A 13,631-nucleotide genomic window follows, 5' to 3' on the forward strand; every position below is an offset into this window, starting at 1 on the left:
GGAAATCAACTCAATTTTTAAATAATCAACTTTATTCAAGGGGTCATTCAAATTGGAAAATTTCAATTTCTGCCATTTTCAGCTTACAATTTCAGGGGGAAACTGTATCGATCCAAGTTTCGATTTGTGTGGCGTAGTTGTCTATCCAGGCAATATTCGTGGCTAGCGTGGCCCTGGCTGCGTTTAGTGAATTGATGACGCCCGTCTGGTCCACAAAATTTAAAGCAGCTGTGATGAGCCCATCTAACTGAAATTTTTCAGTTGCTCCTTTTAGTACTTAAGCAACACGTGGTTGACACAAGTAAAAAAAAATTATAGCGATTGAATTCATACTTGGGAGACCATGGAAGATTCTGACGTGTAAGATGCCATTGTGGTAATGACGCTACTGATTGCTGTCTGATTTAGCCTGAAAAGTGGAGTCAAATATGGTTTCACATTGGTCCCTTGTATTTTTTTGTCATTATTAAGTAAATAGTGAATGTATTTATATAAAAGCGTGTTCCCTAAGAGCTTACGCTGCAATGATGGGTATCATATTTGCTTGAAAATAGGTGACAATCGTTCCCCGATTTTCTGGGTTGTCAGCAAGTCGTTGCATCAATTGAATGGAATGAGCTGTTGTGAAATCAGAGGGGCTTGCAATCGCAGAATCCAATAAGCTGTGCATAATTAATTACAATTGCAATAAAGTCATTTAAAAATATAATTAGTACGCGTCTACCCTCGAATTTCATCTTCCTTGGGAGCATTACAGGCCAAAGAGTTAATAAAAACTGTATGACGCTCCGCCCTCGTTGCGGCACGATAATTCTCCAAAACGTGGCTTTTCACATCGAAATCACCAGGAAGGGTCAGTGTGTCCGCCATGCTGACAGCTTTGCAATAAATCATGGGCTGAATATCGGCAGGAATGCTGAATCAGTAAAAGCAAGTAAATTACTACTCATAATTGTCATCCAGGTTTGGGTGCGAAATAATGCGAAAAAATTCACCTGGTTCCAGTGGCCAACTCGGTGGCATAGGTTGTGGCGACTTCTTCACATTTCTGTGCTCCAAGGGCACACGCCCAATCGAGAAGTTGCGTTCTCAGGATGATTCGCACCGGGGTGTCGGTTGGTTGCTGCTCCCATTCGATCGTGTCCAACGCCAGGGTGATTTTGGACAAGAGGTAGGCCTTCCACTTGTTATATACAGCAGGGGGACGGTCTTGGAGGTAGCGGTTGGTTTGGCGTAAATTGTTGAAGACAGTGGTCCACACCGTATTTTCTATCTCGTTGTTGAGATACTTGGTAAATTCGAGAGCGTCTTCTAACCGCACGTAGCCTAAATTAACAATAATTATTAGACAACCACGACATTAGATGCTTACATATTTGTACACTCAAGTAATGATGAACATAAAGCACCTGCAAAAGCACTCTTGAAATAGTCATCGATAATTTGACTCCTGCTTGAGACGCTGATTACAGTGTGGTCCTCAGTAAGCTGGTCAAGGATTAGCGAGAGAAAATGGGCGTCATAAACTACCCTGAAGAAACCTATGCATAATAAAACACAAAAATGTACATAATTTATTATATCTTGTTGATTAATATTATCATCAAATGTACTTCTGGCATCCGGATTCACGACGATCCATTCCGTCGTGGAATCCTCGATTATTTTTGTGGTGGCCAAGGTGTACTTATCCACCCAAAATTTGGGTTGCATGTTTGCAGGGCTACTGAAGTCTGGGCGTGCTTTGCTAGCGTATGATATTGGCACGTACCACAACTCGGAAGGATTTTGCATCGTCAGCTTTTGATTTAGTGGGACAAAGGGTTCTTGTGAGATGAAGACCACGTTATTTCCAGCACGACGTATGGTGACAATAGGAAAACCACTTTTGAGCGTCCACGTGTCCATGATTTCCTTGACCGAAAATTCAGCCGCTGTCCCGTCAGCTACTGCCTGAGTTTGGAGCTGCTCAAAGAGTTGGTCTTGCACCGTGTTGCTGTATTCACTTGGGTGCAAAATGGACTCAATTATAAAATCTGGTAGTAACTGGCCAGTAATTTTTTACGGGCTGTGCCTTACTAGGTGTCGAGATACGTTTGAAGTCCTTTAATTAAGGTGGCTTCTGTGAGGAATCCTTGCATCATTCGAATGAGGGCACCTGCCTTTTCGTAGATCACGCGTGATGGCTGGTTGTTGACTTGATCTGTGACGTTGCTTCGTACGGGTTCCGTAGTTGGTCCAGCATCAAAGTCCATGGCCAACTGGATCACATCAATGGTGTACCGGTTCAAAATATCGTGTTGGGGAAGGGCCACATTTGCTCCCAGAAATTGCATGTAGCGAGCAAACCCTGTACAAATCGTTTTATGCATTTCATACAATTTTACGTATTCCTGACAATGCAGTGATTTGAAAAACCTTCATTTAACCAGAGGTCATTCCACCTATCCGGTTTTTTATTCAAAAATCCAAGTTAAATATAACCAGTTTTCTTAGGTGAACTCATTGAATGATATTATTTGCTCGGAAACTAACCAGTCGCACGTTACCAAATCGCCAAACCAATGATGAGAAATTTCATGGGCTAATAAAAAATATACCAAATGCATACGTTGGTAAATCACAACAAAAAAGACTAATTATGAAATTCTTTGATAACTTGTTGAGAATTCTTGTACCAATAACTGCTGCCTGACGCCACTGCTCGAACTGAGTTGATTCCCCTTCATACCACAACATGAGGTTGGTTCGATAAGTGTTTAAAGCCCAGTTTTCCATTGCACTGTTAAATTTAAAGGATTAATACTTAAAACTTATAATATTGAAAATGATCTCCACTTTTTCTGAAATCTTACCCAGCCTCAAAAACTGGAATGGCAACTGAGTCCAACTTTGGGAACTGGTATGGAGAATCATAATAGTCTTCGAAAAAGGTCACAATTTGAGCTGCAGCTCTCGCAGAGAACTCGCCGGACGCTGGATCCGTCATTGTCGGGGGACCCCATGTCTGCAGAGGATTAAATTTACATGTTTACAGTCAATTCAAAATAGTCTGGATGACCAAGTTCTCGTAGTTCAGTTAGTTTAGTTTGCACTCTTCTTCACCCCACATGAGATAAGTACTTTCATGTCGCAAGACGTTCTTTAAATAGTGTGCCGCGACGTAAAATGACAATTAAAATATCGAATAGATAAATATTTTCAAACACATATTCGAATTATTTCCAAAATTATTTAAAAGCATTATCTCTAAAGCCATGAAAAACTGGGGAACATGCTAATTTTCCTCTGATTTTTTCATAAATGGTACCTTCACTTCATAATTGGACAACTCCTCTGGGGCCACCACAGAAACAAAGTCTGAAACGATAATGGCAATAAGATAGCTCGGCATGTTCACGGTTGGACCATACACGTCCCAGACCCAGCCATCCATTTCGGGACTGTGTAGAAAATTAGTTGGAGACAATAAAGTGTAAGCAGTTTATACTAAAGGGAGGGCAGCCTGGTGGATACGAATTTGGCCTTGAATAACCCCGGAACGGTTTGTCGTAGCGGGTCAAAATTTTGAACAGAAGAGCATGTTATCCTCAGATAGTTGTGTGCAAAAATTCAACTCTCTACTTTCAAAAATGCCTCCCCCACAGCCCCCAGAAGTTGAGACACTCGTTTCAACTTTTTCCAAACTCCGTCTAAAAAATTCGGTCCCCACAGAAAGATTTTCTTTTCATCTATCCGAACTCAAACAAGTCGATTTGACTTATATCAGGGGATTGTATAGGTATTTCACTATTCCAAATGATTTTTATCCCCAATCTAGGTTCAAGGTTATTTGCATAATCTTGGGTCAACTTTGCCGTCTGGGAGGACGCTCCGTCATGATGAAAAATCACCTTAATTATTATTTTACAGAGCTTTTTAATTAACGCAAAGAATAATTAATTAGTAATTAATAATTAGCGCTGACATCTTTAATCTAATTAATTATCAATTTTTAATTAGAGAGCTTCAACTAATTAATTATAATTACTAATTAATTACTTCTAAAAAAAGTAATTAATTACTTCTCGAAAAATAATTAATTAGTTAAAAAAAGAATTGTTTTCAACGCAAATTTACAAGCTACAATATAAAATTACGGACGGCAGAAATAATTACCGGCAACTCAAACTTATAATAATCGTTACATTTTAACATCGCCCATATTTCGGATACATTTATGTATCCTTTAATTGATGGAATGATTATAATCAGTCCATCAAGTAAAGTTCAACTGGAGCTGATGATGGTATTTGAGTATTGACATTGTTAGTTTGTTAAGATTTTCATATTAATTTTTGAGAATATCGTCTTCCATTATTGGCACTTATATACTTTACAGTATGCAGTTATTTATTGTAACAAAGTTGAAATTATTGCATGAAATTTAATTATGAGGGCTTGAAAATAAGTCATGTAGAATAGGAGAGTTGCCAGATTAAAAAACGCCACTTTACCTGGGAAAACGAAACAGCGCAAACCAGATAAATCTCAAAAATTAAGTAATTAATTAGTTAATTAATTAATTGGTTAAAATATCACGAAACTAATTAATTATAATTGACTCAGTTTAATTACTCTAGTAAGGTAATTAAAACTAATTTATAATTGTTAATTAGCTGAAAATTGGTAATTAATTAGCAAATTAATTGATTTCACTAATTAATTAAAAAGCTCTGTTATTTTACCGTGCAAATTAGGAAAATTGTATTCTAAAAGTGGTTTCAGTACAAGGTCCACATAATACTTCGAAGATTCCTTCACTTTTTGGGGGACTTTGATAAGTGGGAGGACACCACGACAGGACATTGCACCCACGACCATCAACTGTTTAAAAAAGTTCTCCTCACTGAAAAGCACCAAATTTCTTGAATTTTTTTTCGGCATTTGTCGTGTAGTAAGCTCTTCGAACCCAATTAGTAACTTGTAGGGAAAATAGTTCTTCGTCAATTGTCACTTCTATTCCTCAACAGAATATTCAAATAAAATTTTTTGCAAACACGGGCGAGATTTTTTCTGGAACTATTTGAAATGACTGTCTCAGCTTCTGGGGGCTGTGGGGCAGGCATTTTTCAAAGTAGAAGGCTGAAATTTTGCACACAACTATCTGAGGATAACATGCTCGTCTGTTCAAAATTTTGACCCGCTACGACAAACCGTTCCGGGGTTATTCAAGGTCAAATTCGTATCCACCAGGCCGCCCTCCCTTTGGTAGCTCATGCTGACCTTTGCAAACAGTTAAAAAGAGTTATTTACATTGGAATGGTTGTCTCGAGCGGAGAATTACACAGACTGTTGTGGGCAAGGGATCGCCCAATATTTATGCTGAAGGTCGCCCGATAATTTGGCTCATCAAAGCATGGAAATGCCATCCGTGCCCCTAACTTTTGGAATTGAGTGGTTGCATGATATCTGTGACAAGATTCATAGAGATTTAAAAATAAAGAACCCAAAAATCAGAATCTGACACGACAGGATCTCTTTACACTAAATCTTACACTGGGTTTCCATCCGTCCCCGTATACCAACTTCGATAAAGCCCTGACATTCGATCACCCACTTTGGCAACGAATGATATTTCGACATCGTACTCTGACCCAACCACCAGAGCAGCACCCAACTCAATGGTGTAGGTCTGAAGTTCTGCAGAGTCGGAGTGTCCAGTCACGGGAATGTTGGCAATGGGTGGTTGAACGGAGGTCACGGTGACACCTGCGTGCTCAATGTCCATGTCGAACGCGTGCAGGGTGATGTTTTGCGTGGACACGATACATCTTACACGAATTACAACTTTGCCTGGAGCTGTGAAAATTAGGGGGTCTCCGGGAGTCAAGATGGGTCTGATTTCAAGGTCATAGTGAGACGGGATGACGGTCCGTGGCAGTCGGACCGTGTTGAGAAGCTCGTTCTTCAAGGAGTCCAAGTCCTCGCCAGGGCCGCTGAGTGAGCCTAGTTGAAGTGGAGGTGTGGCCTGGACTCCCACGGTCCCCAAAACAAGAAGCAGGGCAGCGGATCCCAACACAACATATGACGCCGTTGCTGCTCCTCCTGTTGAGGTTTGGACAAGGTGACCCATGATTCGACACCCTTAATAAATATGATTTTGACCGTTTATTAACTCTGTACGAGTGGTGCTACGCCAAGTGAAACACGATCCTCACTCGAGTGAAGGGGGTTTCGATACATAAATCAATAATTAAATTTCATAGGTATGCATGATGCGTATTGTCGTCACCACTGCTAATTTTCCAGCTTATCTAATCCTCAAGTTTCCAGTCACAATCACAACTAAACCTTATCTTTTTATTGCAACCCTCTTCTCATTCAATTTGACCAACAATACACCGTCGGGATTCCGAGAATTTAGACTTTTATCATCTCATAAAAAACAAATTGTAATTGTACTTCAATTGACTCTTCATAAATTATTGAACAAAATATGGAGGCAGATTTGCGTTATCATTTATTGTACGTATATGCATTATCGAAAATCTTGCATCATACATACTGCTGTCGATATTCACAAAAGAATTGTATATGAATAATGGAATGAAACCATGCGTGAATGAAGCTGATAAAACAGGTTACAACTTTTCGATCTTTATTTTCATTTGTTATATGTTTTATAATGCAGGTAATTTTCATGTCAGATAATCAAAAATTATTTTATAAAGCTATAAAGTGAAATTGGTTATTGACATTAGCATAGAATGCAGAAAGTTGCATCATTAAAATGAAACAATAGTAATAAAGAAATTATAATTACTGAAGTACATACACTGATTTATCATATAGGATAATCCTATTAGGATTGATGCATACTAACTTATTTCCCCTCTGTATTCAATGTTGATGTGTATTAACTGTAACGCATACATTTTTAGCAACAAAAATAAGCAACAACTAGTCTAAATTCTACGTAAAAACTCATTTTTTGAATAAGATGTATATTGCAGTGAATTTAATTATGAGATGTTTCAGCAATCATTCCTTCTCCTGTTGATGATGGGGAACATTCGACATCGGTCACACTTATCTTGAATCTGCCGTCCCGGTCCCGTTTCCCAAAAACAAGCAACTCTTGTGAAACATTCTCCTATACGTATTATAAAATATCATATTTGCAACTATCTGTGTAAATAAAATGCGTCAAGTATTGTTAATATAGAAGATTGCATTTTTACATCGTCACTGGCATTCTCTGTATCATCTGGGTTAACATAGTACCAAGCAGCACCCGGGATAACTTTTGTTCTTATAATCTCTCCACATTTGAAATCTTCTTCCAACTCTTCCTTCTTCTCCTCAAGGTCGTATCGGCTCTGGTTCTGAGTCTTAACTATGTGAGCAAAGAATAATTACAGATGGATTAGAAATGCAACAAGGATATCCAGTAATAGTAACTAGCATATAAACAAGGACAGCTGGAAACGTACGCGAAATCGTTTTGAAAAAATGAAAAAATGAAGGCTTCTCGATCTTCCTAACCAAGTCACGAACACGACCTTTACTATCCGTCTTTTTCGTCTTAATAAAGTTAAAGGTCAAATTACTAGAATCCGATAACCACTCAATCTCGCATCCCTGAAAAAAAAGATGGAACCTTTACCTGAATTGATCTAGAGCAATATATAAATTAATTTATATTTCAATACAACTTGGCTTACCTCGCAGTGCAAGGGCCATGCTTCATGCACAACAGAAAATGGATTATCATATTTTACACCACAACTTGTAAAGAAAGTTTTCGTCAGAACTGTGTTTTTGAAATAAGGATTTGGTCCGAATTGAAAGAAAATTTTGTATCCCTAAATGAACAGCAAAAAGTGTAAAACATCAATTAAATTATTATTTATACCCTCATTCGTTCATTCCTTGTGTTTACACTAACTTGTTGCTCAGCATTGGAGAACATTTGAAGGGTGACATCCGTTAAGCACTTTAAGATCGGGACATCTTCGTCATCAATGCGTGTCGCGAGGAGTGAACACCCTTGTAAAACTTCTCCCCAGAAAGACGGAACGCCACAAATGGTGAACTCAACATGGGGTATTTTTGCATTTGAAACTCTATAAATATAAATAACAAAAACAATAATCAATGAAAAAGAGTTATCCACACAACACCGTCCGGTCAAACTGTACTTACTCTTCGTCATCAGAATCAAGGGCCATGTTAGCCAAAGTCTTATCCAGATCTATGTCTTCGAGGTCATAGTTTAATTTTTGATCACGAGGCATTTTATCTCTCAAATCACAGTCCTCATCTGTTGGTTCGTACAAGCCAGCGACGATGGCCTGACGCTGAAGTAAATAACAAAAAAATGTAATGAAATAAACAACACCTGTCTTACTCATGCCAGTTAGACAATAATGTGTTTTATAAATATAACCTTCTCCTCCAATGGTTTCATCTTTTCAGAAAATTGAGCCTCAAATTCGAGTATGGCTTTGGTCATGTCTGCTCGCAAAGCAAATGCCTCAAGTTGAATTTTCAGGAGCGCTTTGATCCTTCGTCGTACAACAGGAGGATCTCGTTTCTGTCAAACAAATAATAAGAATGTTATTCACCATTCATTGTTGGAATGGAGGGAAGCGGGTTATAAATAGTTATATAATTTATAAGTGGAAGTGAGCTAACCGCACTACGAGTGCAATCATGAGCCTCTTCACCTGCCTCCCAGGATTCTTCATCATTCGAATGTCGTCGACGGAATAAATTTGCTTGTTGTTGTCGAACGGGCCCTGTGAAATTGGTCCCCCGTGACACTGCCGCTTGCTGATGAGGCTGCTGGTTACTGGTCAGTGTAAGTCTCGCAGGAGCCAAAGTAAATTCAACCCTCCGGCTTGAAGTTCCTTGACCGTCCATCGCAAGAACAAGGTCAGGTATTTGAAAATTCAGGTAGGAAGCAATTAAAAGTCCAGAATACGAAAGAACCTTCCTATCAGGAAAAGGCAGTACTACGTGTTCATCCTTCCAGTATCAGAATATCTATGGCAGAAAGAAAATGGCTTGAGCAACAATTTGGAGGGAGAACACTGTTGTTCTCTCTGTTTGCCTTTATTGCGCAGTGTAAACGTCGTGGCGGGCCTTCACTACCTTCACTTCACTACTTTCACTAAACTACGACGTCTCAATCTGCCTCAGACAAGTTGTGAGATTTGTCTCACTCATCCATCACAATGAGAAAAGCTTCACTCTAAGTTGCCCTTCGATATGCTGTAATACCCCATGTGACATGGGAACCAGAAGAACCCCATGTGTTTGATCGCCCGTCACACCCCCTCAAAAAGGGGCAAAAACCACGAAAATCACCATATTCTTGTCAAAAATCCAAGCTTTTTCGTATTTTGAAAATTCTTCAACCATTGCATTGTAATCCCAGATGGTTCCTTTATCTTATTCAACATTTTAAATTTTTCAATATTTTTGTACATATTCTTTCCTGAGCTGAATATACAGAGAATGGAGATGTATGAGAGAATCTCACCGGGCCCCCCATTCTGAATTACACGTTATGAATGTCTGTAAATACTACATATATCAGTGACACACTATCACGATTGGACCGAATAACGAATATTATGGCATGCAATGAACGAGCAAACTTTTTATTATCATAATTTCCATAAGTAATTTCCATCCTTGGGGAGCATTGCATGGATGCATATCGCGGAAAAATGAAATTGACTCTGAATTTCGTTTATTTAAAAATTTTATTGTACTGCAATTCTTTTATTGTAATTCTCTTTATTAATAACCGTTGCATTGGCATTTTTATCAGGAAGGTGGTTCTGACTCCGACTTGGAATTGGAAGCATTATCATTAGCCTTAGCAGTACTAACTCCTCCGTCTCCGGCGTCCCTACAATAACAGAACTTTTGGGCAACAGGGTCACTCACGCAGAGACTCTGTTCACGGTACAGATTAAGTCTGCTGATTTCCCCAGACACGTTCCACCGTCGCCCTCCTCCATCCTCCGACGACGACGCCGCCGCCGTCGCCGCCAGGACACTCTGAATCGTCGCCTCAAACACAGCCTCACCGGGACTCGTAATTATTGTGAGTTGGAGCTGAATCTGCCTTTCTGTCTCCTTAGTCTTGCCTCTCCTTGATCCTGGTGTGGTTGCACTGGGTTTTGTCATCGTCGTTGTTACGAGGTCGTCGTTCTTATCGTCCGTTTTCGTCATAGCTTCCGACACCTTGTCCAACCTCAGTTTGGCACATACACTCGCCCAGGGGCCCAGCTGCCTGTTAATGGAATCCACCACATAGGAGGCTGCGGACGTCACGATGCTTGCATTTTGTGGAATTTGTGCCATTTTATAGTGCTCACACACACACCAATGTTCCTCCACTCCAGCCATGGCACAATTCCGTCCCCTTTGGAGAGGTCGAAGCAGACTCTGTCCTACCGAAGTACTTTTTCCTTCCACCCCTTCCGACCTCGTAACAATGTCCAGAATGTGACTCAACGTAGCATGCACGTCGAACGGAGTGGTGAGAACGGACTTTGCATTCTCAGCCAGCACCTCCATCTCATTTGCATACGTTGTTCTGAACCAGGGTGGGAAAACCCAGTAGCATGTCGGCATCCTCTCTTCAATCTTCCCTTGATAGGTCGACCTTATCGAGCCCCACCGCATCCCGTGATCAGACAATACGATCAACACAAGATCGTCGAGGTAACCATTCCTCTTCAAATAGTCCAGTGTGAGGAGGAGGAGCTCGTCTCCCAGTTTTGGGTTGTTGAGGTAGTCGTGAAATAACGAGTTGGCCCAAATGTACTGAAAATAAGGCTTGTCTCGAAATGTCACTGCCGTTTTGACAATGTAGTCGAGCAGTATTTCAAACCCTAGTCTCGGTCCATAGCACAATTTGGCATTGCCCCAAGTCTCGTGTCCCAACTTTTTAGCCATGAGGAGGGCCAAGGGATGAAGGTAGTAGTCGGTTGGAGGGCGACGGAAGCCTTGTTTCTCATAATTGAAAATGCCCATCCAGGTGGCATCCTCTGCGAAAGATGTCCGATATCCCCGGGCTGAAAACGATTTCCAGATGAAGGGACACTCGTCAAAGTAGGAGGCCTTGTTTGGCCAGCAACGTTCCTTCAACTGAGCCACTGTGAGACCGCTCAGCAAAGGGATCACGTTGGGGAATGTGTTGTCTCCTACTTTTGTGTAGCCTTGAAGGCCGATAGCGGAGAGGTTACGGAGGAGAAAGGAGTGCGTGAGGGGCATTTGGCGTTGAAAGTTCATGTGGGACTGGGCATCGAGACCGAGGACGAGGACGCTGAGAGGGCGGCGGTGGAGGTCACTTGTTGCCTTGTCACTGCCACTTTCAGTATAAACTCGAGCCGCCCTTGCTTCCACCTTGGGTTTGGGATGGACAAACGCGAACATGTCCTTGTGAGTGGTCGTGATGGTGAGTTTGCTGCTGGAATTTGTGGATACCGTGGGACGACTACATCGCAGAGAGATGAACTCGTGGTCCGCAGGGATTGATGTGGGCTTCTTCAGAGACACGGGGAAGCACGTTCTAGAATATCTGCATGTAAAAATAGATAATGCAATACTAGTGAAATGAGTCATATTTATCAATCACAGTTGATTCATACTTGACGTTATGGTCGGATTGTTTTTCTCTGGTAATAGTTTTATAACAACAGGTTTCGTTTTGAGAGGTGATAACTCCTGCGTGCACTGGAAGAAGTTGATTCCGAAAATTGGACCTGAATCGTAACGGGTGGTGGGCGAAACAATCAATAACGGGCGGTTCCTTGATGAATTCTCGAATTTGTGGGGCATACGGGTCCAATCTGGGAAAATTGCATCCCTTTCCTTGATCATCCACTCGAACTGTAAATCAAAAGTAGCACATTTTACATTTTTGTTGGGCACACATCTTCATGTTCTTTTTACAAAAATGTGAAAATTACCTGGATTCCGTGACTTGAACAAGTATCGGTTCAGAGTTGGAATAGCTGTCCAGTTTGCATAAGAGAGAAGACACAAGCCCAGCCCGACGAGCGAGAGGAGAGCAAATGTCACGACGTTTCGACGACTCATGGCCCCCAGTCGCCTCTCCTTCGCTTGGCCCCTGCTTAAGCCAAAAGGAAGCAGACGGTTCTCCGAGGAGGGCGACGACGACACCGTGTCCATCCACGACTCCAAATTGAAGTCCTCCTGCGGCTGCCGACTTCGCCGCAGCTTCTTTTTCATTTTCGTCCTCATCCCCCTCGCACTTTTTGGGAGTTGCTCCTCATGATAACGCTAATATGTATTAATGATCGCCATCATCATCATCATCCTCATTCGAGTATTTAATCCTCCATCCGATGATCTACAATAGGAAGAAATACACCATAATTATTAATATATACGCTTTAGATTGCTTCCGGGTTGCTGCCACTATTTGTTTGCATATCGGACGCTTTCCCAACACAATATGCACATATGTACATATGCATTTTCATGTGGAGCAACAGAAGGGCGAGAGTGGAAGGAAGTGCATGTATAATATTGGGGAGCTAAAAATACGAACAAGCCCATGTTATTAGCCAATGAAAATCCAATATTATATATATTTTCTCCATCATTCAGCATCGTGAAGTCCGTGTGCGTGCCAAGGCAAATCTTGTTTATGCATCTTAAGTGCAAGCTCAAGAGAAAGTTACACATGTATACGTATAGTGAGCATAAATAAATGTAGTTGGGCTATCGAGTTGGGTTCACGACCACCAGCCAAGTCGAATCAACAGCAATGATGCATGCATGCTTTCTCCTTCTCTTAATTTTATTGTTACAGCAGATTTTTTTATTGACGAAGAACAGGAACACAATGAATTTCGTTCCGAATGAAATTTTATATGACGAGGGATTCCCATGCGAGTGGGTAAAGTATGAAAACCAATTGTTACCTTATTTTCCAACCTCGATCCATGCGAACTTATCGAACCTCCATCGCCGACTTCTTAGTACAGGATCCCAACTGTTTTTTTCTTCTTTCGCAGCAAGAGGCGGAATATATCTGTCTGAGATTGAATATTTCCTGAAAAGGTATAGGAATCCGGAGGGGAGAGAAGCAGCGAGCCGACTGGGAACGAAGGGCCGAGTTGGCCTTTTCCCCATGCATGACACGGATGGCTGGCTGGATGGAGAAAGCAGAGAAAGTGCAGAGCATAAATTTATGTGAGTTGAGTGGGCTGAAGAAAGTGAGCTGAGCAGAAGCGGAAGTCGATCCTCTTTCTTTCAGCATCCACACCGGATGTCATCCCAATAATCTCGTCAATCTGAACGCTTTTTTACGCCACTACCACGTACATAGCAGTCCAGGTTGCTCTTTGGTGTCTAAAAAATTGCCATAGCTGACACGCGACCTCCTCCTCCATCTAATAATATGCTAATGTTATTCCGGCTTGGCTTTGATCAGAACTGAATTTGGTACCCGTACATGGGATAATTTCATGGTGAATATATGACCAAATTTCACAGAAAAAATGCGAATTTTTGTAGAATTTGGTAAACTATTTATAAAGTCTTCCTTCACTACATGCATAAATTAAATTCTCAGCAAATTCTCATCATCGAATTGA

At 41.0% G+C, this 13,631-nt stretch overlaps 3 protein-coding genes across 4 annotated transcripts; all 3 read right to left on the minus strand.

Annotated features, from left to right (window-relative positions):
- Nucleotides 1-10: 10 nt before the first annotated feature.
- On the minus strand, nucleotides 11-6,249 carry LOC110856696 (aminopeptidase N). Its single transcript, XM_022105208.2, has 15 exons — nucleotides 5,538-6,249; nucleotides 5,296-5,451; nucleotides 3,311-3,443; nucleotides 2,856-3,007; nucleotides 2,679-2,782; nucleotides 2,536-2,584; nucleotides 2,419-2,444; nucleotides 2,080-2,350; nucleotides 1,614-2,005; nucleotides 1,410-1,541; nucleotides 996-1,326; nucleotides 725-916; nucleotides 519-662; nucleotides 334-409; nucleotides 11-247 (listed from the first exon to the last, which is right to left on the minus strand). Exons 1-15 carry the CDS (start codon nucleotides 6,113-6,115, stop codon nucleotides 92-94), a joined length of 2,892 nt encoding a protein of 963 aa, XP_021960900.1. The 5' UTR covers nucleotides 6,116-6,249; the 3' UTR covers nucleotides 11-91.
- A 368-nt stretch (nucleotides 6,250-6,617) lies between these two features.
- Nucleotides 6,618-9,095, minus strand: LOC110855998 (nucleosome assembly protein 1-like 1). Of its 2 annotated transcripts, none has more exons than XM_022104441.2 (8): nucleotides 8,680-9,095; nucleotides 8,432-8,578; nucleotides 8,188-8,342; nucleotides 7,931-8,108; nucleotides 7,707-7,847; nucleotides 7,476-7,623; nucleotides 7,224-7,378; nucleotides 6,618-7,135 (listed from the first exon to the last, which is right to left on the minus strand). In XM_022104441.2, the coding sequence occupies exons 1-8, from the start codon at nucleotides 8,905-8,907 to the stop codon at nucleotides 7,001-7,003; spliced, it is 1,287 nt and encodes a 428-aa protein (XP_021960133.1). In that variant the 5' UTR covers nucleotides 8,908-9,095; the 3' UTR covers nucleotides 6,618-7,000. The 2 variants fall into 2 exon arrangements, with proteins under 2 accessions (XP_021960133.1, XP_021960141.1); XM_022104449.2 differs by having other exon boundaries at nucleotides 8,712-8,876.
- A 650-nt stretch (nucleotides 9,096-9,745) lies between these two features.
- On the minus strand, nucleotides 9,746-13,115 carry LOC110844972. Its single transcript, XM_022091322.2, has 4 exons — nucleotides 12,957-13,115; nucleotides 11,976-12,379; nucleotides 11,655-11,895; nucleotides 9,746-11,584 (listed from the first exon to the last, which is right to left on the minus strand). The coding sequence occupies exons 2-4, from the start codon at nucleotides 12,268-12,270 to the stop codon at nucleotides 9,820-9,822; spliced, it is 2,301 nt and encodes a 766-aa protein (XP_021947014.2). The 5' UTR covers nucleotides 12,271-12,379; nucleotides 12,957-13,115; the 3' UTR covers nucleotides 9,746-9,819.
- Between the last annotated feature and the right edge of the window lie 516 nt (nucleotides 13,116-13,631).

This window comes from Folsomia candida, unplaced genomic scaffold (genome assembly GCF_002217175.1).
Source record: "Folsomia candida strain VU population unplaced genomic scaffold, ASM221717v1 Fcan01_Sc001, whole genome shotgun sequence".
Lineage (NCBI taxonomy): Eukaryota > Metazoa > Arthropoda > Collembola > Entomobryomorpha > Isotomidae > Folsomia > Folsomia candida.

Excerpts from the sequence above, each read along its gene's own strand:
- LOC110856696 (XM_022105208.2), bottom strand. The coding sequence starts at position 6,115 with ATGGGTCACCTTGTCCAAACCTCAACAGGAGGAGCAGCAACGGCGTCA. Across the intron at positions 2,351-2,418 it reads TGACCTCTGGTTAAATGAAG|GGTTTGCTCGCTACATGCAA; the intron begins GTTTTTCAAATC and ends CGATTTGTACAG. Across the intron at positions 248-333 it reads AATCTTCCATGGTCTCCCAA|TTAGATGGGCTCATCACAGC; the intron begins GTATGAATTCAA and ends GAAAAATTTCAG.
- LOC110844972 (XM_022091322.2), bottom strand. The coding sequence starts at position 12,270 with ATGAGGACGAAAATGAAAAAGAAGCTGCGGCGAAGTCGGCAGCCGCAG. Across the intron at positions 11,896-11,975 it reads GTTCAAGTCACGGAATCCAG|TTCGAGTGGATGATCAAGGA; the intron begins GTAATTTTCACA and ends TTTGATTTACAG. Across the intron at positions 11,585-11,654 it reads CAATCCGACCATAACGTCAA|ATATTCTAGAACGTGCTTCC; the intron begins GTATGAATCAAC and ends TTTTACATGCAG.
- LOC110855998 (XM_022104441.2), bottom strand. The coding sequence starts at position 8,907 with ATGGACGGTCAAGGAACTTCAAGCCGGAGGGTTGAATTTACTTTGGCT. Across the intron at positions 8,343-8,431 it reads TGAAACCATTGGAGGAGAAG|CGTCAGGCCATCGTCGCTGG; the intron begins GTTATATTTATA and ends TATTTACTTCAG. Across the intron at positions 7,379-7,475 it reads TTTTTTCAAAACGATTTCGC|TTAAGACTCAGAACCAGAGC; the intron begins GTACGTTTCCAG and ends TTGCTCACATAG.